Below are 22,958 nucleotides of genomic sequence, written 5' to 3' on the forward strand. Positions count from 1 at the left end.
CCCTCCCTCCGCTGCCGGCGCCTCCCCGGCCCTGCCCGCCTCCTTTATGCGGCCGGGCTGAGGTAAAACCGGCTGGCGGGGCGCGGCCCCGGGCTCCCCTGCCTGGCCTCGCCCGGCGGCGTAGAGGGGTCGCTGACCGGGCTCGGCGCTTCTTTTTCCACCGGGGCCTGTGGTGGAGGAGCCGTGCGAGGTGGGGAGCGGAGGAGAGAGCGGCGGCCCGGGCCGTGCCCCGCTGGCCTGGTCCCCGTCGGCGCGGGGGTCTGCTCTCGGTGGGGCAGGGACCCGGTGTACGGAGGGTCGGGAGGTTCCTCGGGGCTGCCCCACGCCTGCGTCTGGGTTTGTCGGGTAAGAGGAGAAGGTGTTACATGCCCCGGTGGCTTCCTAGGTCTCATGTAGCCTTGAGAAAGAGGGGGCTGATGGATCGGAGAATCATAGAATAGTTTGAGGATGGTTTGGGTTGGAAAGGACTTTAAAGATTGTCCAGTCCCACCCACCCTGACACCTTCCACTGGACCAGGTTGCTCAGAGCTCCATCCAGCCTGGGCTTGAGCACTTCCAGAGAGGGGGCATCCACAGCTGCTCTGGGCAACCTGTGCCAGTGCCTCACCACATTCATCATAAAGAATTTCTTCCTTATAGCAACTCTAAATCTCCCCTCTTTTAGTCTAAAGCCATTTACCCCCTGTCCTATCGCTGCAAACCCTTGTAAGAAGTCCCTCTCCAGCTTTCTTGTGTGCCCACTTCAGGTACGGGAAGGCTGCAATAAGGTCTTCCCAGAGCCTTCTCTTCTCTGGGCTGAACAGCCCCCACTCTTTCATCCTTTCCTGCTAGGAGAGGTACTCCAACCCTTTGATCATTTTTGTGGCCCTCCTCTGGACCCTCTCCAACAGGTCCATGTCTTTCCTGTGCTGGGGGCTCCAAAGCTGGAGACAGGACTCCAGGTGGTGTCTCATGAAGAAGAAGATGAAGGAGAAGGATGGCCCGTGGGACCTAGGTCCCAACCAGTCCTTGGGTGGAACAAAACCTTGGGTGAGAGGATCTGTGGTTCTGTGTTGCCCGTTCCCTCTGCAGAAATAATCTCACTGCACGCCTGAAAGGGTTATTTCCCCCTGGTTATACGGGGCCTGAAGAGCACATTTTCCTTCCACTTTTGTGCTTTGTTCGGAAGAAATACGGGCTGCTGGTGAAGATGATAGTTGGACCGACTCCTCCACTGAGATTTATAAACCTCTCTTATGAAGCTTTTATATGAAACACTTCGTCATCCACCAATCCTGCTATTCACTAGAATCGGAGAGGGATTTTTCTTGTAGGTGAAGGCAGCCAAAGACATTGCACAGGCCTGCCATTAACACACGTGTACGTGCAATCTCCACAATGGAAATATCCAGAATAATTTTGTTTGTGCAGTTCTTAATAACCTGTAGTCATTCTTCATTACTTGAGGGTCTTAAGCATTTTACCTAAACTGATACAAAACTCTTGTTTCACAATGGCGTCTGCTAGCGTTCTTCTTCTGGTTAACACCTGATAAATACAGTGCATTCCTCTCCTAGCTTTCTTCTGGCATTTGGATTTAACCAAAACAAAACTCAGTAAAGCTTCCACATTTCCACTTGGCTTCACATAAAAATCATTAGTTTCATATGTTTCAATATACCGTGAAGATTCAGATTCACTCAAAATGTTCATGTGTTTGGACTGGTTTGAGTTTAAACTGAAACATCAAATGGGACAAATTTTGCATGGCCTCAGGTTTTTACTGCAAATGCTGTATGCATCTTGATTCTGCCTCCTGGGTGCTGTGAGCAGTAATTAGTTAATTTTTTGAAAATGCCTGGAAGATGTAATGTAAGAACATTCACTAACTTTGGGACCTTAGGAAATGCATTTTCCCTTTTGTCTATTTTATATATGTTCACTAAATATAATACCATGATACCATGTTTTCGCTGGGATAGAGTTAATTCTCCTCCCAGCAGCTGCTGTGTTTTGGATTTAGTATGAGAAGAATGTTGATAATACACGGATGTTTTTAGTTGTTGCTAAGAAATCAAGGAGTTTTTTCCGTTTCCCAAGTTCGGCTGATGTGCAGGTGTGCGGGAGCTGGGAGAGAGCACAGCCAGGCAGCCAGCCCGAGCCGGCTGAAATATTCCACACCATAGACATCGTGCTCAGTTTATAAATGGGGGTTGGCTGGGGGGGACTGGAATCCTCTTTTTTGTTTTTTATCCTCTTTTTCCATGAGTTTGAACTTTTCCGTGAGTTCAGTCTTTTTTTGGGAGTTCTGCGAAATTCACAAAATCCATGAGTTCCAGGTTCCACAACCACTACGCGGGGACTGGCTATGCAATTGGTCGTTGGGCAGTGAGAAAAATTGTACTGTGTGTACCTTGGTTTACATATTAATTATTATCATAATTATTATTATTGCTAGTATTAGTATTTCATTTGTTGTCTTATTAAACTGCCTTTATTTCGACCCATGAGTTTCACTTTTTGTCTGTTCTCCTCCCCGAAGTGAGCGGCTGCATGATCCTGGTTGCTGGCTGCTGGGTTAAATCACAACACATTGCAATACAATATTCATCTTGCTGTGCAGTTTTAAGATCTTTGGATGGATTGTCTCATCTCAGCCCACAATCTCACAGGTGGGTAGGAAGATGAACACTGACCCGTGTGCAGGTTCTTCAGGGCGCAGAGCAGACAATACACTTTTTTGAGCAGCTTGTTGACATTTTTAATGTTTCCTTGAAAGCACGGCCCTCACATCTTTTCACTGCGTATTTTTCAGACTCAAAACAAACATATTAATTGCTTCTTCTGTGGTGTTTTTGCTGGAATTTATCCGTGTTGGACTGATGGCAAAACCACTTATCCACATACTTTGCTCAGCACTTTCCTTTAGGGTAGCATATTTGGAACAAGTGTTCACTGTTACTGGTGACAGAAGAGCACTCAGCGGTTAAACTTGTCAGCAAACGGAAGCCAGGGAATCCAAGCCAGCATTCTCCTTTACATACATTTTATATTGTGTTCCTCCATTAGTAACAATTTCTGTCACACATCATGCAGTCTTTAATTTTTTTTTATTTTATCCATATGCTGAGTCCATCCTCAAGCTCCGTATATTCGCAGCACCATGTGTTCTGTTCATACCGTATATCCCCAAAAGCTGTATTTCAGCACGTCTGATCTGCATCTCCCCTCTGGACAATATCAGGGGTGTCTTGCGTGAATGTTGAGAAATCACCTGTCATAACGTTTGTTGGTTTGTTATCTAGCCGCTTCTCAGTTACAGTCTCGAATTCCCCATCACGTCATTTAAATTTTATATTCTCCAGGTTCACATGTAATTTCTCCAGCCTGTAGTGTGTTCCTCATATTCTGTACCCAGTCTACCTCTCCTTGTCTATACCAAATGCTTGTCTATACTAAAAGAGAGGAAGAATGTTCAAGAGCAGGTGGAGTTAACCGCTGTAAGATGTGAGAGAGTTTCGTGAGGTTGTGATCTGTTTGGTGAGGTTGTCATTTTGTGTCTGAAATTTTCAGTGAGGAAATAAAAATCTTCAGATATCTTCTGTTCTACTTAGTAGGTGTTAGCTGAGAAGCTGTCAAAGCCAAGCAAGTATGCTTCTTTAAACCACAACAGATACATCAGCCTGCTCCATAGTGTGCCTTGCTTGTGGTCTGGACTCTGTCATTAGGAAAAGTATGTGTTTGAAATAAGAAGCTACAATTTTTGTGGAAATAGCACTGGATGGTAGGGGGGTGTGTGTGTGTGTGTGTTCATCTAACATTCTCCAGAGTTCTCACTATTGTGAAATTCTGAGCATACCAGACTGGAAATAGGTCTGTTGTCAAAGTATGAACTCCGTGGTGCTTCAGGAATTTATTTTCGTTCTTAACAGTGATCTTTCTAATGCTTGTTATCTCTTTTTATTTTTGTAGATTAGAGCATTCTTACTTGTATTAGACAATCCTAATTAGAAGATACTTGGAAGACGCTACAGACCCAGGCAATGCTATGTGGAAAAAGACTGAATGTGGAAATCCAGAAGAAATTATCTACAGGTAATTAACCAAGTCACAGTAGGATGAGATCAGGTGTAATTAATTGAAGTTCAGGACATTTTTTATTTTTCCAAGGATCAGTAGCTCTCACTTGTGTTGAAAAATTCTTTAGCTACCCAAGTGTACATTGCTTTTAGATATTATTGCCCCTTAAGAGTAAAATTTTTGCTGCACTTGGAAGGAACTAGGTGCTCAGGTGGCCTCCATGCTTTGTGGTCCCACAGCTCTGAAAGGGAGTCATGTATACAGTCTGTGCTATGACAGTACGCCTGAGAGGCAGAGCTGTGATAGCAGCCAGCTTTGACATCTGCACCACAAGGACCAACGGATGTGTTTACTCACAGCAGGCTGGTATCCAGCCAAAGAGGGGGCTGGGCAGAGTGCAATTCTGAGATTCCTACAGCTCATTTGGGAAGTATGGTCCAAAGAGCAAGGTGCAAGGTTGGATTCAATTCCCAGGTCTACTACACACTACTTGTGTGACATTACTGTAAATCCAGGCCATCAGATTTCAGTTGAAAGGTGCATAAATATCTTTGAAAGTCTGAATTTTGATCATTGTGTCTGAATTCCCTAACTGCTGAATCAGTAGCAATATTACTTTCCTACTTTGAGCTGAACTGTGAATGGCTTAGATACTAGGAGAACATATTCCGTCTGAACATGAGGAGGAACTTCTTCCCTCTGAGGGTGATGGAGCCCTGGAACAGGCTGCCCAGGGAGGTTGTGGAGTCTCCTTCTCTGGAGATATTCAAGACCTGCCTGGACAAGGTCCTGTGCAGCCTGCTGTAGGTGACCCTGCTTTGGCAGGGGGTTGGACTAGATGACCCACAGAGGTCCCTTCCAACCCCTGCCATGCTGTGATTCTGTGATTCTGTGAACAGGAGAGGTAAGCGTACCACAGGTAGCAAATGACAAGTGAAGCTATTTCTGGAAGACTTCTTGAGACTGAGCTCCTGTGTGCAGTCTCTAATAAGAGCTGAACTCATTTTTGAGCCTTTTCCCTGCCACTGCTCAACTGCCTTTCTTTCACAAGACACACAGAAATGTAGTATGTTGAAACATATCCCACTAAGTAAATTTGATTAAAATTGGCCAACATTTCAGAAGTTACTGGGGGAGCTAAGACACATAGGCAGTGCATGAATGTCTAAGCCTTGTTCCCTTAGATAAAAGAAAAATCAACTTCATTGTTTTCACCGGTGGAACAGATAGTCAAGCAAGCAGATCCAAAGATCCCACTTGAAGTTTAGATGTGCTGGTTAATCTCAGCCAGGTGGGGTTAAATGTGGCTGGCAGCAATCCCTTTGAAATGTACCTGGAGCAGAACTGACTTGTAATCGGGTAATGTAAATGTTAAAACATGCCTAAAACATCATGTGTAAACATTCCAAAAGAGCAACAAAGAACTTCAAAGTACACGTGCAAGATGACGGTCCAGACAGAACCATTTGAAGGATTAGAAGAGATCTTGGCAAAGGCCTCTAACTTGTCCATGAATAATACAGCAACAGTTGGAGGTGAAGCTATAACTGTATCTTCTCTGCTTTTTTCAACAAAGCAATGCCACAGTTTTGAGATGCAAGCTGACAGGAGCCTTGGTTTGCAATTGTGCCGTTATAGCCTCCTGGATAAAAACATTTGCATTGGTTTTGGCTCTTTTCAAAACACAGGGGAGAAAAAATCAATGTTCATTTTAAAGTGAAGAGGATGAAATCATTTTGGCTTTTCAAACCTTATGACAAGTAATACAAAGTATAAAATGAAAAACCTAAGTAGCTCTAGTAAAATTTTAACTTAATTTTTTGTAGCTAAATTTATGACACATTTGCAAGTGTCATTCACGTGGGTGTATTTGTTGTCAGCTGCATTCAGCTGCATTCCATGGTTATGTGTTTTGGATTTTCTCCTAATACCAGCTACATGTGGGACTGAAATTTTTCAGTAGCGTGAGTATGGTGAGAGATGTCTTCTTTAATTCTCCTGTGCAAGAGGACAGGCAGCTGCGTAATGGCTATGCAGAGAAACCCTACATCTCCCGTGGGCTGGGGAGCTGGGCTCCGTTACAGCTCTGTTCTGGGTACTGCAGAGGGAGCACAGAGGGCAGGTCAGGTGAAGATGGGGAGTGAGGAAATGTGGACTATTGCCCGGTTCAGTTCCAGTTACAGAGTTACAATTACGAAAGCCCTGAGCCTGTCAGTGCTGATACGCTGGAGTTACAGGGCACGGGCTCTGGAGGGCTACAGAACTAAGTTTTGCTCTGTAACATGAAAATTTGTTTACATAAAGCCTATGTTCTCAGATTTTGTCCATGCAGTTGAATTGCACAGGGGTAATAGATTTGATCACTTAGTTTTGGAGGAATTCAGGACTTTGCTGGAAGTATCAGAGGTTTCCAGAGCCTGTGACACTTGTCAGTATTTGTAGTTTCCTTCCTGTAGAGGTCTTCTATATGGGATTGTACTTTCTGTATGTAATTCTAAACTATAAAAATATAAAAAAAAAATTCAAAAAGATTCAAAACTTTTATATGGTACTTTCTATATGGAGTTCCAAACTGCACTGATTCAAAGGCCTACGTACGTTACCACTGTGTCAGCAGCATCACTAAAACAAAATTGTTCTCTTAGCATCTGTTGGACTGGGTGGATCTTAATTGTGCCCCTTAACTGTCACTAAGATACTGACACTGTCACATTTGCAGTGTAGGCAGAGACATAGATTTCTTCTGTCAACTTAAACATGAAGGCTGGATTTCTTCTTACTTAAATTTGTCTAAACTAAGGGCTAGGGATAGGCTCGCTCTTTAGAAGAGCCTGGCTTTGGAAGGACGAGTTGCCATCTGGACATGCCTGTCTTTGTTGGCTGCAGAAGGAGCTTAGATCAAGAGCTTACACTCTTTAGTACTCACTCAAAAGGCCAAACTTTTAGGTGGCTGATGCAAGGTAGAATGAATCTAAGCTTGCAAAAATGACTGGTGGTGTTTTAATGACAGTGGTATTCTGAAAATGCAAGCTTTAATGCAGTGTGTCAGCTTTAGTAATGCTAATATTTAGGTGATTTTGCATTCAGCCCGAAGATTTCTGTACTTTATGAGAAGGTGGCACTGTGGGCTCTTCATTTACTGAGCCAGCCTTCCTCCCAGTTTATATATAGAAGGAATAAATAGAAATCTTTGTGGGAACAGAAATTCTAATATTATTTTAATGATCACTCTTTTAATAGCCACAGGGAGCTGGGAATCAATTATCTCAGAAACAACTAAAGGACTGTTCTCACTGACGTACTGTTTAGATTATGGCAGCTCTGTTACAGGGTTCTTCAGCAGCAGTTGTGCACCAAATACGTTTGCCGTGAAATATCTTTGTTGAGTTTTCAAGACAAAGTGAAACACCTTACATTTTATCATTATAAAGAACATTATCAGTTAATATTTTAGTGTAATTACTATTTTTAGTAGTCCTTCCAATACTTTATAGACTTTTTACCCATTAATTGCATTTATCATAGCTGATCTCTTAATCCCAACACTTGTAGCTTATTCAGTCTGTGCCTTCTGATAGTCCAATACTGAAAACGGGACGCAATGTGACAGATTTTCACGACTTTCCTTTCTTCTACAGTTATCTCTAATGAGACAGTCTTTGCTGTCCTGCTTCTTAACACAGCACGTCTGAAGCTCCGCACTAAATTTTCATGTAGATGGGACTAACAGACAAATGGACAAACCCAAAGCATATTTAAACAGTGCTTTGGTATCAGACTGAAATAAGCTTTCAGTCTCCCAGAGACTTCAGTGACTCCAACAGGGGATTAAGCTGGTGTCTGTATCAAGGAGATGTTACCGGATCGAGGGTGTCCTTCAACTTTACGATCCTGAAGACTGCTCTCCGATGTGTGTCCTTGCTGCTGGAAAAGGACAGCATGCAGATTATTGGAGAAGGGCAGCAGTAGAAATTGAAATGCTGAGCGTTTTCTAAACACAGAGGAAGATGAAGTCTGTCTCCCAACGAGTCTAAATGGGGAGAGAAAGGCAAAGGCTGACGAAAAAAGTACGTAATATACAGACAAGGTATCAGGAGATCACATTAGTAATAATTGGACTATTTTTCTTCCATCCTCTTCCTTCTGCTTTCAGTTCTTCCTGTCGTCATATTCTGCTTACATTTCAGTGCTCCAGCACTGGACCTCATGTATGTGTGCGGTTCAGTCAATGAAGAGTAACTTAAAAAATAAATTGATGTACCTGGCTTTTCATAAGCCTCATAATAAGTGTAATTTCTAGGCAAAATTTAAATAAAAAGAGGGCAGATACTTTTTGGATCTGCCCAGAAAAAAGATTTAACGTGGGGAACACTGTAAGAGCAAACAAAAGACCTCTGTGGAGAAGCACACAAGGTAAAGTAGTAGGTAAAACTGGAGAGAGGATGACCTGGCAAGATAGTAAATCAGCCGAAAGGAAAGAGTTTTATTTGATCACGACCTGCAATTTAGGAGAAAGCATGAAGCCTGTGGAAAAATGGGAAAGGAGTTTTCTTTTGAGAGGCCACGATCAGGAGTGGTCCGACTGAGAGAAGAGTTAAGGAACGTAAGCGCTGTGGCTGTACGTTGAACGGCCTGAAGGCGGTATTCGTGAGGAGCAGCCGTGACTGACGTGAGAGGTGACGGGGGCCAGTAAACCTGCGGGAAGGAGCAACGGATTTGGAGGAGTGGGGTAAAGAGGGTGAAAGTGAATGCTAGTCTGTGGGTGCAGTGTCAGCGTTCTCTTCTGCAGTGACGGACCCCTTGGTTACGATGCTTAAAACTTCTAAGTGGTTTTGGGTAATTCTGATTTTTGGATGCACCAGGTTGCACACTGATGAAAGATTTCAAAGCAGAACTTCATTTTTTCCGTTGCTTCAATGGATCTTCACCACAGCAACGTGAGACCTTTTCTTAATGAAAGGAAATGCGATTAGAACGTAATTGCAAACCAATAAGCAAAATGAAACATTATGAATGGCTTCAAGGACAGTAACAGCACTCCAAGGTGTTTTTCTGAACGTGATTTTTCTCAGATTGACTGATTTGCCAGCTGGTAGTCCCCATTCGATGAAAATGTTGAGATGGGTTTTGGTGGAATGGAGTTCCTTCCCTAAGCTTGTTCAGCAAATCGTTTTAATGACTCTATATCTGGAGCTGTCATAATCCCTGAATGCCCGTAACAATTACTATCCTTGTTATTGTAATAATTTTTGCTATTATAGATACCTATATTGGAGATGTAATTTCTAGAATCTCAGTGATCATTCCCACAGTGAGTTCAGAGACTTTTTTCCACTTAGACTCTTAAGTGTAGGTGTATTTTTTTTGGTATTAGGAATTCCTGCTGACACTGGTGGTATCGCTGCAGAGTGGAGGAGCAGCACGGCGCCAGAAACAGGAATTGCTGAATTTCTCGCCCCGTGCAAGAAAGCCACGGGCGGGGAGGCAGCGCCCGTTAAACCTCACGGCTCAGAGCCGCCGTCCCGTTCCCCTTCTTCCTTTCCGCTCGGTCCCTCGCCGTCGCTCGTCGTTCCTTCCGTGGCAGAGCGCGGAGGGCCTGCGTGGCTGGGCCGCTGCCCTGAGGGCGTTGGCGGGACGATCGCGGCTCTGAGGGGCTGTAGGGCGAACAGGCGTGACGCTGGGGTTTTGCGCCGGGGGAGGCTTGGCGCAAGTGACTGCCGCGGGGCCGCAGAGCAGCGCAACGGTCATGTTGGGAATGGGACAAGGGTCCGGAGTCTGCCGCGTGCGTTTGCCAGCCGCCCACCCGCGTGATGGGGGAAAAGATCCACCCACCAAAAGATGTCAACTGTTGGCTTGGCGTCTTTTTAAAGCCTTTTGGAGAAACGTCAGCGCTCGCCGTAAGCGGGAATGCGGCAGCCGGCCTGCTGCGTGGGGTACCACGGGTCACGCGAGCGAAGCTCGGGCTGGCGGCGCCCGCAGCCGTTTGTGTGCGGGTTTGGTGGTCTGTGGGGTGGTGGCTCTCGCCTGTCCCTCTCTGTCCCCCCCTGTCCCCTGGGTTGGTGGCAGGGGCTCCTCCCGCCGCCTGCTCGCCCCCGGGGGGGCCGCGACCTGGGCCGCGCTGCACGCCAGCGCCCGCGCGAGCCGCCAGGGGGCGCGCCGGCGCCGGGGCCGGGTTGGCGCCCGCGTCCGTCGCCATCGCGACGGGGCCGCGCCGGGGGGGGCGTCCGCGCCATGGGCAGCGCCCTGAGGAAGAGCAAAGCGGTGCGGCAGGCGCCCGGCGGCGGACCGGGGGGTCGGCCGTGCCCCGCAGGTAGGCGGCGGGCGGCTGCGCTCGGAGAACAGCGCTCCGGCTGCCCGATAAAACACCAGGCAGGTCGGAGCAGGGCGCAGCCGCGCCGGGCCCCGCTGTGCCTGCGGCCGGCCGGGCGCCTTCGGGTGGGTCTGGGCCTGGTGTGGCCGTAGGTGCCCGTCTTCGTGAGGCGTTCCCGAGTGCAGCCTCTGACGCTGGGTTTTTCTCCTGGCTTGCTTTATTCGAGGCCGCCGTGGGTGGCGGTGGGGCTGGGCAGGGCTGTGGCGTCGCCTGGCTCGCAGGGGCACGGGGAGAGGCCACACACCGCGGGTCAGGCTGTGGGGCCTGGGTGCTGAGGGCAGGCAGGCAGGAGGTGGGGTTCCCAGGGCATGGGGTCTGTGTCTGAAGCATAGGAAGTTCCAGCTGAAGACGAGGAAGAACTTCTTCCCTCTGAGGGTGACGGAGCACTGGAACAGGCTGCCCGGGGAGGTTGTGGAGTCTCCTTCTCTGGAGATATTCAAGACCCGCCTGGACGAGGTCCTGTGCAGCTTGCTCTGGGTGACCCTGCTTCGGCAGGGGGGTTGGACTAGATGACCCACAGAGGTCCCTTCCAACCCCTACCATTCTGTGAGTCTGTGTCGCGACTCCGGCCTGGAGGGAGGCCACGGCCTGGGTGAGCCTGCGCTGCCGAGGGTGAAAGGTTTGGAGTTTGGTGGGAGCTGAGCAGCCCGCTGGTCCACGGAGGTCGTTTCGCCAGGACTGAGGCGGGTTGCCGCAGCGGCGATGGGGCAGCTTGTGTTGGGGCTGACCGCTTTGTGCCTCTTCGGCGTCAGGACTTCAGTCTCTGGTGTTCCTTGGACATGGTATTAACCGTGCTCTCACTGGGTCTGTAAAACCCAACAAAAAAAGAGAAATAATGGGCTTGAAGTAACGAATGCATGAAAGCTAGCCTATGCTTACATCTGGCACTGTACAGCAGCTCTGTGTAAATGAAAATGCGCTCTTAGGACGTAGTATTTCATTGAATGTCTACTACTGAAGGAGTGTTTTCAGCTCTACCAAATTCTTGGGAAAGGGGTCTGGTTTTAAGGATATTTTTATACATGCAACAATTTGAGGATGCTGAAGCTAAAGCACCTTGGTAGCTTTAAGGTATTATATAATATTTTAAGTCTTATTATGCAGAATGGAAATTGTCAGAGACTTGACAAACAAGGAGTAAAATGCCTGTGCGGTAAGAATTTGTGTAAGGCGGGAGCACAGCAGGAGGTGGCAAATACGAAGATGAGGTTTGTAACAGTTAAAACTCATGAAATTGGCTTATCGTTAAGGCTCTATATTGCTTACTATGTTTCAATTATACCAACATAAAATCCTCCAGTCTGAGTCAAAAGCCTAGCACTGGAAGCATTGGATATTCCTTGACCCTAACAGGAAAGGGTCAAGAAAGGCTGGGGAAAAGAAAAACAAAACCAAAACTCTCCAGCCACTGCCAAGAGAGTCCAGTTGTCCTTGTACTTTCAGGGCAATGTCGCTCCCTGAGACCAGTTAGGGTTAACCCACAACAGTTCCCTTACTTAATGCTGCCACTACCACCTTACGATTAGGAGTAGAAATACCCGATTTAGCTTTACGTCAGATATTGAAAGCTAGGCAGGTGTGGTAGCACAGAGTCTGGGGCAGAGTAAACTGCTATGGAGTTATACCCAAACCTAATTCCTCTGGATGATGATGTATCGGCTGACACAAACTCAGAAATGAAGCCTGCATCTTAACGAGCTTTTTCAGCCTCGTGAAGCTGACTCATTTAGGCTAAATGACTTAAAAGAAGGTGTTGCTTGGGCTTTGATTTATATGCTTCTGCTGTATCTTTGTGTTTCCGAGTTAAGACATTACTGCTCCCTGCTGCCCATTCTACAACTCTGTCAGCATCTGTAAGTAATTCTGCAGGAAAGTTGGTTTAAACTGTGATGTCAAGGTTTATATGGCAGCATCTAGGCAGGTTTGCATCTGGGATGGTCACATACCTGAAACCCAACGTCCGCTTCGTGAAGGAGCAAGTAAAAGTTTTTACTATCCATCAAGGACAAGAGATGAGGCGAGTTGTGGGTGCTGTTGAAGAGGTTAAATAGAAGATTAAACCCAAGTAATTACAGAAATGCAAATAGAGATATGTAATTTACTTTAAAACTGCAACATAATTCAAATAAGCTAATTACTCATTATTTAACTGACTCTAAAACATGAGCAATCTTAAATTAACCCCTTTGTATAGTTACTCATAGCAAGCAGTAGGGTTTTTCTAATATCTTCATACATCTCTTGGATAAGGCTTATTTAAACTTCTGTGCATAGTAGGAGGAAGGAAATGGGACCTTCCTAGCTGTAAGAATTACTTAATTACTCTCTGGATTTATTCCCACCCTTCCATCATTTTGTCAATGGGAATAATAAAGTCAGAGTTATTAACTTGCTGCAAGATCTAAGGATGTTTAAAAAAGCAAACTGTAGCAAGCTGCAATGAGCAGAACTGGCAAGGAAAATGGTGACTAGCACTGGAAAAAGTAAAAATGTTAAAATGCAGTGCTTAGCTATGTTTTGCATATCATAGCTATTAAATGCATTCTCTGGTCCTTAGCTTGTGCTTTCAAAAAGGTTATCATACAATCTTCAGATAGCATTCAGTTTACTTCAACAATTGCATTCTGCATGTGCAGTATTTATGAGGCTTTGTGGGTGTAAAGGTATGAAAATTGGAAATAACTCAGAAGATATGCTTTTCCTGATTTTTTTTTTGTTAATTTATCTCCACACTACTTTAGTTTTCTGTATTATAAACATGTATTTTACTGCAGAAAGGATTAATGAGAAGAATCAAAGCTGTACAATAAGGGGCTAAACTTACACGTCTCAGAATTAAGATAGCCTGGGTTGCAGCTTTTGCTTTATGAGACATATTGTTTGTTTCTGTGGGACTCTACCTTGGTATCACCTCAAGTGCTGCTTTTTTCCCCCCAGATCCTCATGCTAGTTGAATTTTCTGGGCGGCTGTGTTTTCAGTTCAGTTTGATGTAAGATGAAGTCTTTCAACTCCTTTCAGGAGTGGCTATTCTGGATACAGCACACGCTCGCTGGTGGCCTGGAAAGTTATAGTAGACTTGGAATGAAGTTTGGGTTGGATTCTGCAAAGTGAATTAACAACGTATTGTTAAAGTTACTGCTCCTCATTTTTTTGTGCTAATATGAGAGCCTCTGAATACAGTGTAACTGTGAGATAGAATACAGGGGATCCACTTTGGTGGTCCTGGTTCTGTGCTGGACTGCAGACACCGATGGTGATTAAGTTGCGTTGACATTTACGTGTGGTAAATGTGTGAGTAATGAGGCCCCAAATATCTTTATTTTTGCAGTATTTCCTGCAAATGCTTTTACCATATAATTTACATGTGAACTGCTCAGGCATGACAATAACAGATGTGTCATAGCACTCTTTGTGGAGAAGAATGGAGTGGATTTGACTGCTGGCGGTGGCGTCGTGGTTGCCCATGTTCTTCCTCTACCCTTGTTAACAGTTATGCCACCCCCTTGATTTCTGCTGTGAACGGCAACAGCGCTTGGCCCTTGCAGTGTGTGGTACGGGTCCCCTTTTTTCCAGCCCGTTGTTATGGTTTCTTTATTTTCAAGACTTCCTTGGAGATAAAACTTTACCACTTTTTCCTGTCTGAAGGTTGTTCCTCTGTTATGCCCATCTTGGACATCCTTTGGTAGGGTGTCTCGCTGTTGTTTTGATTGTGCTTTTAGAAAACAAACCAAATACCATATAAAGTCGTGCAGTGTGGCTTATTCAGTATGCTGAATTGGTAACTTACTCTCCTTTTTCTCCTGGTTTAAAGTGAGTGTGCTTTACCACCACTGTCTCCTGGGAAAGTTTTATCTTTGGTGCCTCCTCTGTTTTTGATATCTGTTTTTTGGTACCTGCCTGTTGTAATGCAGCTGCCTTCCAGTCTCTTGCATCTTGACTCGTATATTTGCTGTGAAATTATTTTCCAGTGCTTGTTCACTTTTTCCTCTTTCATACTTTTCAGTAACTTCCTTCTTTGAACATGGTGTCACATTGCAGGTCTTCCTCACAGAGCCATCGTCTAACTTGCCAAGCTATATCTGACGCCATCTCTTTTTCTTCATCTTTGGTTTGGTTTTGCCTTCTGTTTTTCTTCCAAAAAGCTCACAGCTGTTGATTTCCTTAGCATATTGCCTTTCCCATATGTACTCTTTGTGCCTTGTACTGTTGATTATGTAGTCGGACTCGTTTATGGTAAACCCTATGGAACTGTGCGATCCCCTGTAATTTTTGGCTCTTACAATGCTGTCTGACCCAGCGCTTTTGTTTGCATCAAAGAGATACAAATGCAAAGAGAGGAAGTAAGTAAAGCATTCAAATACTTCTATTTCCATATAAAACAACAGTAGCTTAGTCTAGTGTAGTCTCAGCTTTTCTAAATCTGCTGATGAACAGGTTTTACTTAGTGAACTGAGATGTCATCTCATTTCATATTCTGCTCTAGCAAACTTGCCTGTTTTGCTTGTTGACTGAGCTGCTCAGAGAAGAAAGTAGTGTTTGACACGGTCACCTCGCCCATGTCCCGGCATCGCACCGCCAGAATGGCGGGAAGGAAGCTCTGAACTTCCTTAACTCCTCCACTGTTTGCACAGCCTGGCACAAAGCAAGCGCGTCTCTGTAATGCTAGCTCACAAAAGTGTGATGTATTTACTATTTTCCACCCGTCTTTCACAACTGCCAGACCTTTGTGAGAACCTGTATGCATCAGGTTGGTTGGTCGTATCGCTTAGGCGGCAAGACAGCTTGGAGGGCAGTGACCTGTTAGGTGACCTTGCTTCGCTCATCTTGTAGAAATGCAAAGTCATTGTTTGCTGGGCTGCTACTAGCAGGATTAAATTCTTCCGCTCAAGTCCTTTTGTTTTTCACAGGGAAGAAACTTTGATTACTTGGGACTAAAATAAGTGGGGTTTTTCGGCCCTCTTATTTTAAAAGTCTGCTCAGTGGGGGGGAAATCACAGGCTTCTTGAGCCAAGTACATGCAGTGCAGTACATGCCTTAAACTCCATGCCCACTCTGGGAGGTTGCCTGCAAAAAAACTTGTTTTAACTGTGTTCACTTTTAATACTGGCTTGTTTGACAGAAAAACTGATTGTGTGAGCTGTTTACTACCATTTTTTGATGCCCTGTGACTCAAATGCAGCCGTGATTACAAGGAGACATGTGGGAATGAATGAACGGCTTTAGTTGTGGTAGAGACAATAAGGGCATGTTCAGGGGCAGTAGGGATTAATAAGTGGCACCAGCAACAGGAGATCCTGTTCCAGCCCTGTTGAGTGCTGTTGCATCTCTCTGTGCCTCAGGTGCCACACTATAAGTATGGCTGCTGATACTTACTCCTCTTGTCAGAGAGTTGTTTATGGACTGACCAGAACAAAAAAATGTAGCAGGAGAGTATTAATCACAGTTTATGGGAGACACAGGTTTGTGTTGGCCACAGGAATTTCAAGAAAAAAATTGGGAAGCTCTGTTTTTTCAGGTCATCCCAAATAAAGGGTAAGCCAGTATGGATGGTACTGTGAGCATCATACACCCGCAGGTGGTCATACCAGAAATCAGCTTCCTTTATTTGATTTGGACTAGATGAAGCATTATACTAATATGGGTAAATCCTAAAGCAACAATGACTTTTGAAGGGAATAGGCAAAAATCCATGTTAAAAATTATTGGTATTGTAAGGTGGTGTTTTCCATAAAGTTTGCATATAAATTTTATATGAGACATTACAGCTTTTACTACAGTTCCAGAGGCAGAGAAGCTTTATATTAAGTTTTTCATAACCTAGTTAATTTAGCTCACAATGAAATAGATTGGAAGATGGAAGTTGTCAAAGATACCTAATTAATTTAGCATTACCTGCCTTCTTACTGAGGAAGAGATAATCTGAAGTTTACCTTTGTTTAATTTATACACGTTGGTCTGTTTAAGCCAATAGAGTTTGTATTGTAGATGTTCTAGAAATATTTGAGGTCAGCATGTGATGTTGTGCTCACAGAAAACATCCATATTAATGCTAATTACAGCAACCTGGCTAATTCCTATGTGGTTTATTGTAAGCAATTACATAAGAAGCGTAAAGGCTGAAGGCTCTCTAGGACAAGTACCAATTGTCTGATACTGTAAGGGCTTTGGTGATGAGACCACTACTAGGGAAGTCTGCAAGAAAGCCTGAGTCTTGCTGGAGTTGGGTTTCAAGTTCCATAATTATGGCAAAAACATGTCTTGTAGGACTTTTCATAACAAGCCAAGAAGTACAATGATGTCCCCGTTGAAATCAGTAAAATACTTTTTCATGTTACAGTTTTGTGGTAGCTGCATGGATATTTAGAAAAGCAAAAGGAAAAGAAATGCTTGGAAGTAGGAATTGCTGCTTTTGCTAGGAACTAGGAACTGAGGGCAATTTCAGAACCTCTTTTGCAGACTGTCAGGATGTGAGAGGTTATGAGCTTGAGTGCCTGGTTGTGTAGAGGCTGAGAAGGAGGTATTTGTGTGTTGAGTTTCTTGCTCTACTTTAGCAACTCTTCTCATTCTTCTTGGATGTAAAGGTGGTGGATTGCAGCCTTTTGCAATCACAGTGCTGACCCATCTTGAGCACAAAGCAGATTGGAGGATGTTGCTGAGTCACTCTAGGTGTTCATTAGAAAATACGATTGAAAGGGGTGAACTTTGTCACTTAAGGCTGGTGTTTGGGTGGGAATTTTTCCTTTGGGTAGAGAACTTTGAATCAGGCCCTTAGATAGATGTCACTTGAAAATTTGTCTTTTGTTTAACGTGGCATTTGTCATTCCTCCGTCAGCGTTTCTCTTTGGCTTGTGTTGGTTTTATAATGCTTGCCCTGCTATGTAGAGGTTAGATTAAAAGTTCTCAGTAGATTTTTATTGTCCTTTGAGAAAACAGCACTATGGAGCTTTCTGTCATTTTCTGCCTTTTTCGTATAGTTGACTGCACTTGATTTGCTGAGAATGATGAGGTTTTTCTCCTCTGGTTCAGAGAACTTAACGCTTAGGCTGAAAAGTTCCCAGAAGAGAATTTGTATCTCCATGTTTTGCCACTTACAAAAATGCTTTTAAATGCCTCTTGTACTCCAGTAGTTGTGGCAAGAAAGAACTGATATTTTCCTGAAAGAGACAGATGTTTTGGAGTAACATTGTGGACTAGAGTCCAGGACTATTAACAGAAATCTGTGCCAAAGTAGAGCCCTCCGGTTTCTGTTCATGTACCCTGTTCCAACTAAGTGCAAAGTTAAGTTATTACACATTACCTCTTGATGTCGATCCCATTCAAACTATGCTTTATTTAAATGGAAGAAGTCTTAAGCTCTTAGATATGAATAGTGGATTAATGAGAATACAGTGAAAACTAAAGCACTTTGCAGCAACACTCCGGGCTTGCAGCCCAGAAGGCCAACTGTATCCTGGGCTGCATCAAGAGAAGTGTGGCCAGCAGGTCGAGGGTAGGGATTCTGCCCCTCTGCTCTGCTCTGGTGAGACCCCACCTGGAGTCCTGCATCCAGCTCTGGAGCCCTCAGCACAGGAAGGACATGGAGCCGCTGGAGCGGGTCCAGAGGAGGGCCAGAAAAATGACCAGAGGGCTGGAGCACCTCTTCTACGAGGAAAGGCTGAGAGAGCTGGGGCTGTTCAGCCCAGAGAAGAGAAGGTTCCGGGAAGACCTTATAGCAGCGTTCCAGTACCTGAAGGGGCCTACAAGAAAGCTGGAGGGGGACTTTTGACAAGGGTTTGTAGTGATAGGACAAGGGGTAATGGCTTTAGAATGAAAGAGGGGAGATTTAGACTCGATATAAGGAAGAAATTCTTTACGATGAGTGTGGTGAAGCCCTGGCACAGGTTGCCCAAAGAGGTGGTAGATGCCCCATCCCTGGAAACATTCAGGGTCAGGTTGGACGGGGCTCTGAGCAATCTGATCTAGCTGAAGATGTGTCTGCTCACTGCAGGGGTATTGGACTACATGAACTTTGAAGGTGCCTTCCAACCCAAACCATTCTATGATTCTGCGAACACACTGAATAAATATAAGCAATAACATAGTTCAGAAAACTTCTGATTTATTAGGAAAGTGCACTTCACATTTCTATTTGTCAGTCTTGAAGCTTGGTTGTTTTTGAATTTGAGAGTGCGTCGGAATCAAATTTTGCATGAAACACACTTCGCATTTGTTTGTGAATTCGGTAGGCTTAGGGAGATGAGAGTGGAAAAGGATATCAGTGAGCCAGATTACACAAGCATAGGGCTGGTTTGGGTCAGCTCTAGTTTATATTAATAGTCAAGGATTGCTAAGAAAAATGCAATAACTTGATGAAGTAACCCTCACCAACAGTTTTAAGGGCTTCTTGGTCAGACATGGAGAGAGCATAAAGCCAAGAAAACCTGTCCATCTAGTTTCTGATGGAATGCTTCCTATCGTAATAATTTCAAACACTTAAACACCTTTTGGTCAAGCAAATCACTGACAGAACCAGAGGATCATCAAGGCTATTTTCTGGGCTTATGCATGTGGTGCTGTCTTTGTGCTACATGAAGACTGCATGTGTGGGAAGCCAGCAGATGAGAAAATAGACCTGTGATCCAGGGAGTAAAGGATGAAAGTGATTTCGCTGTTCACTCTCATCTGTTAATGTTTGTGCACTCTGCAGGTAAAGGAGCTGTTCAGATGCCCAGAAGTTCTTTGTTTTTCACTTGAACTGCACCAAACAGATAAGCGAGCAAGCAGTCTTATGCACTCAGTCTTTCTTAACTTCTCATTCCTCAGTGCTTGCATATGCAGACAGTGAGACTTTGAGGAAAAGATGGCCTTTAGCCATGGCAAAGATACATGGATTTGTGCTATTGGTGAAGTGGGTTTTTTTGTTACACTCACCATGGAACTTTTTCCTTGCAGGCTGAAATTATGAAAGAGTATACAAGGATATTATACAAGGAGTGTATACAACTGTTGCAAGCTTCTGCTTATATAAGTAGGTACAAAAGATGCTCTGAGGTAGGGTTTTTTTACTTTTGGGGTTTTGTTTTCTTAATATTTGACACTTAAGAGGGAAAGTAAAGATTTTACTCTAGGTATGTAATTTCTGTGCAGTGATCACACATGGAGCTTTACACATAGTTAAGGACAGGTAGCTAATTTGAGAGAGAAGGCTAAAGGTACTTGTAATGGTGTGTAACATATATCTTGGTCCTGTGTGTAGACAGCAGGATTCAAGGCTCAAATATACCAGCCTTTAGAAGTAGCGTTCATGGGACATCAGTGGTTCACTCTTGATAAACAGCACTTGTCAGTGAGCGTTGAATTGTGTGTGTGTAAATAATGCTGGCTTGGCCTGTCCTAAGATAGTAGACTTGTTACAGGTTCAGACTTTAGCTGAGTTCAGGTTGGGAGGCAAATGTACCTCTAAGCTACCTTTATACTTCCTCTGACAGGGCAGCCAAGTACTGAATCAGCACTTGGAAAGAAAGAGAATAGCCACAGGGCTGTGCTAGTTTATCCTGTCAGAGGTACCAGTGGTTCTTGGCCAGGATCACTAGAGCACAGCCCGTGCAGCCCTTGTTTAAGCAAGCCCTGACACATCTTCAGCCATAGCCAATTCTTGATTCGTTGCTTCTCAGTTAGCTGTAAGGCTGCATTGTGTCTCTGTCACAGTAAAAAATAAAGCATGAGGTAGGCTGAAAGTCTAACTTACACCAAAATACAGTTTCTAAGTATTAGTATTTTTTAATCACTCACTGATCCGGGCCCTCAGGGAAGTGCAGGTGTGCAGTGATTCCTCTGGAGCAAAGGCAGTGTAAGAGATTCTCATCCTTCCCTGCGTCCTGCCTCAGGTTTCCATTCCTTCGCAGTTTTGTCAGTTCAGCTGATAGCAAGGCAGCCTCTCAGCATGGATTCGTGATACGATCCAGGCTGGAGTTGTGTATTTTAAAGGCATGTGTTTTTTCTCTTATTGTAATCTGGATGATATAATGGCTCTGGTACCATCAATTCCAAAAGTTTGAGTTTATGCAAAGAGGAGGTAGTGGTCTGTGTTGAAGGGGCAGAAATGAGCAAAAGTGGCAAAAGGAAGAGCTGAAACTTTCTTCACCCAAAAAAATAACTTGAGCATAAGGTAAACTTTTATCATCATAGGAAATAGCCTTTACTTCTCAGATGCCTGAGGATAAGGCTGTAGAGCAAGTCACATGATTGTTCATAAGCATTACAAAATTAGAGGCGGTACTGGAGTAGAGACAGCTATTTTTTGATTACATTGTTTGTCAAAAATGTGAAGTTCGTCCTTGTTGATAATATCCTTCTGTGTGATACAGAAGATCTATGTAAATCAGTGAAGACCTTTGCCTTGAAGCATCACTTACAGACTTTCATAGCGAGTGGCTGAAGGGCAGGTGCGCTCTGCGGGTCCCCATGTCCGGCCTCGGCAGCCCGCTGGATCCCTGGGTGGACGCTTTTGCAGGGTGAGGCGATTCTTATCCTGGAGCAGTTCTGCTCACGGAGCTGGTCCATGCTGTTGTGCTGGGCAGGTCGTGTTCCCGCCTGGTCAAGGTCTTCCGAAACCAGTCGTGCCTTTTTTCATCTCTGCCAGAACTTACACAACTGACAGTCAAGAGTTCAGAGGTCTTGGTACCAGGGAGGACTTTGGTTTTTGAGGAAGCTCACTCCTAATAAGGAAGAATATGGATTAAAATTCCACAGTTGTTTCCCTGTATTTATTTTTTTTTCTCTGCCCAAGAAGTGGCAGTGAGGCTTAGTGTAATCTGCTTCAGAAGTGGATTCATATAAATGCTTAAAAGGTGTTTTTTTGGCTGTTTTAACAAGCTGCTGAACAAATCTGGCAGTTTAGCTGCCACCAGAGAGAGAAATGTTGCTGCCTCCTCTTCCTTCACCCTGGTCTGCTTGGATATGCCTTCTGCCTGTCACTGGCTGAGGTGCTCATGGGGTCCTTCCCTGAGCTGGCTGAACTTGTTAGGCTGGTGGGAAACTGTCCACGTGTCTTCTCCTGTGCTAGTTTTCATCTAGGTTAGTGAATTGATTTAGCTCATGTAAGGGTCTGTTGGCTACCAGAGCTGGTGTGAGGTATGCAGACAGCGTTTTTTGTCAGCAAGAAGAGGAATAATAATGGTGTGGTGGAAGAGAGTAGGCTTGTCCCCTTTTGATAGTACTGATTTGTTAGACTGGTTCATCCCATGTGAAGGAGCGCTTGGCAGGTCGTCGGGGAGGTAGCACTAAACAGCCACGCTCTTCTGGGCTGGGACTAACAAAACCCAAAGATGATGGTAGTGCAGGGTAAGAGCCTCGCTGGATCTTCCTGCAATGGCTGTGACTTGCTACAGACTTGCTGAAGGAACACTGATGCTTACGGGCAAAGAGAGTCATCCTCACTGCTAGGTCTCCGAGGATTATCCAGAGCAGCTCTGTGGTCCAGGTTCTCTTTAGCAGCCTTGCTCTGCAAAAACGTGTCTGCCGATGGGTTTCTGAAAGGTGTCAGTTCACCAGGACTGTGGGTTGTTGTAATTGCCATTAATGGATGGAATTTTATGCAGAGCAAGCACGTGATGCGCACAGCACTTTCTGCTTTGTCATCCTGCCTGTGGCAGGTTGCCCGAACCGACAAGGGAGAGGCCCCTTGCAGCAGCAGCCTGCATACAGACTCTTTCAAGTCTCTGCCAGAGGTTGTGGTTGCCTTTGGGTTTTAGGGCTATTGCTAAAGCTGGGCACCTCTAGCACAGATCTACCTGAAAATAATTGAGAGATGTTTATATAAATGCCTGTGTTGTCTAATGACTAGATTTTTATCATATTGAAGATAGAGTTTCAGGTGAACATTCCTGAGGTTGTTCATACTTGTTAGAGGGGTAAAACATAAGGCTTTGGTTGCTTCAGGTACATGCAGGACTGTAGCTTTGATAATATATTGAAGAAAAAAAAATCTCCTTTGTGAAGATTGTGGTCAGTGTTCAAAACCTGTGTTCTTGCTTTTTTTTTTATATGCGTGTGTTTATACACAGATTAATTCCTCTGTTCCTTCCCCAAGCTAGAGTAGGGCACGTATTATCCATCATTAATATTACTGTTAACTATTGCATAATGATTGTGATTTTTAAACCCCTTTACCAACTTCAGCAAAGTACTCTTCCCAATACCTTTGTGAGATGAAGGAATTTTGTCACCAAGTTTCAGAGAAGAAATGAGAAGTGACCAGATTACAGACCAATTTTCAATGACTGCCTTTTCACAGTTGTGTGTGTGTGTATGAATGCACTTCAGGTTTGTGGGCTCAGCGCCCAAGCGATGTATACGGATTCACTATGGCTGTTTGTCAAAGTATGTGCACGTGTCAGAGTTTGCTAATTAATGCTGGTTGTGCAGTGCAAAGTATGTATGTGATTAAGTACAGACAAGTATGTACTGACCTATTTATTGGAAATTATGCTTAACGTAACTCAGAGTTACATGGAGGAAGGCAAAGCTGATAATGGATTCCTAGTTGCA

General features: G+C 44.6%; 1 protein-coding gene and 1 long non-coding RNA gene across 20 annotated transcripts in view; one reads left to right on the plus strand and one right to left on the minus strand.

Moving 5' to 3' along the window:
- The first annotated feature begins 47 nt into the window (after positions 1-47).
- TXNRD1 (thioredoxin reductase 1) overlaps positions 48-22,958 on the plus strand; it is an 87,197-nt gene continuing 64,286 nt past the window's right edge. For 17 of the 19 annotated variants that reach the window (XM_075428005.1, XM_075428006.1, XM_075428013.1 and 14 more), the window contains exon 1: positions 10,242-10,369. In XM_075428005.1, the coding sequence (XP_075284120.1) occupies positions 10,291-10,369 (79 nt within the window). In that variant the 5' untranslated portion in view covers positions 10,242-10,290. Of the gene's footprint in view, positions 346-2,521; positions 2,652-3,951; positions 4,075-10,241; positions 10,370-22,765; positions 22,791-22,958 lie in introns of those variants that run through there. The other 2 variants (XM_075428023.1, XM_075428024.1) reach the window with 2 other exon arrangements.
- Positions 10,970-20,947, minus strand: LOC142362153 (uncharacterized). The gene is made up of 3 exons (XR_012764721.1): positions 20,825-20,947; positions 12,376-12,460; positions 10,970-11,235 (listed from the first exon to the last, which is right to left on the minus strand). It is a non-coding gene; the product is annotated as an uncharacterized LOC142362153 (long non-coding RNA).

Source organism: Opisthocomus hoazin, chromosome 8 (assembly GCF_030867145.1).
Source record: "Opisthocomus hoazin isolate bOpiHoa1 chromosome 8, bOpiHoa1.hap1, whole genome shotgun sequence".
NCBI classification, from domain to species: domain Eukaryota; kingdom Metazoa; phylum Chordata; class Aves; order Opisthocomiformes; family Opisthocomidae; genus Opisthocomus; species Opisthocomus hoazin.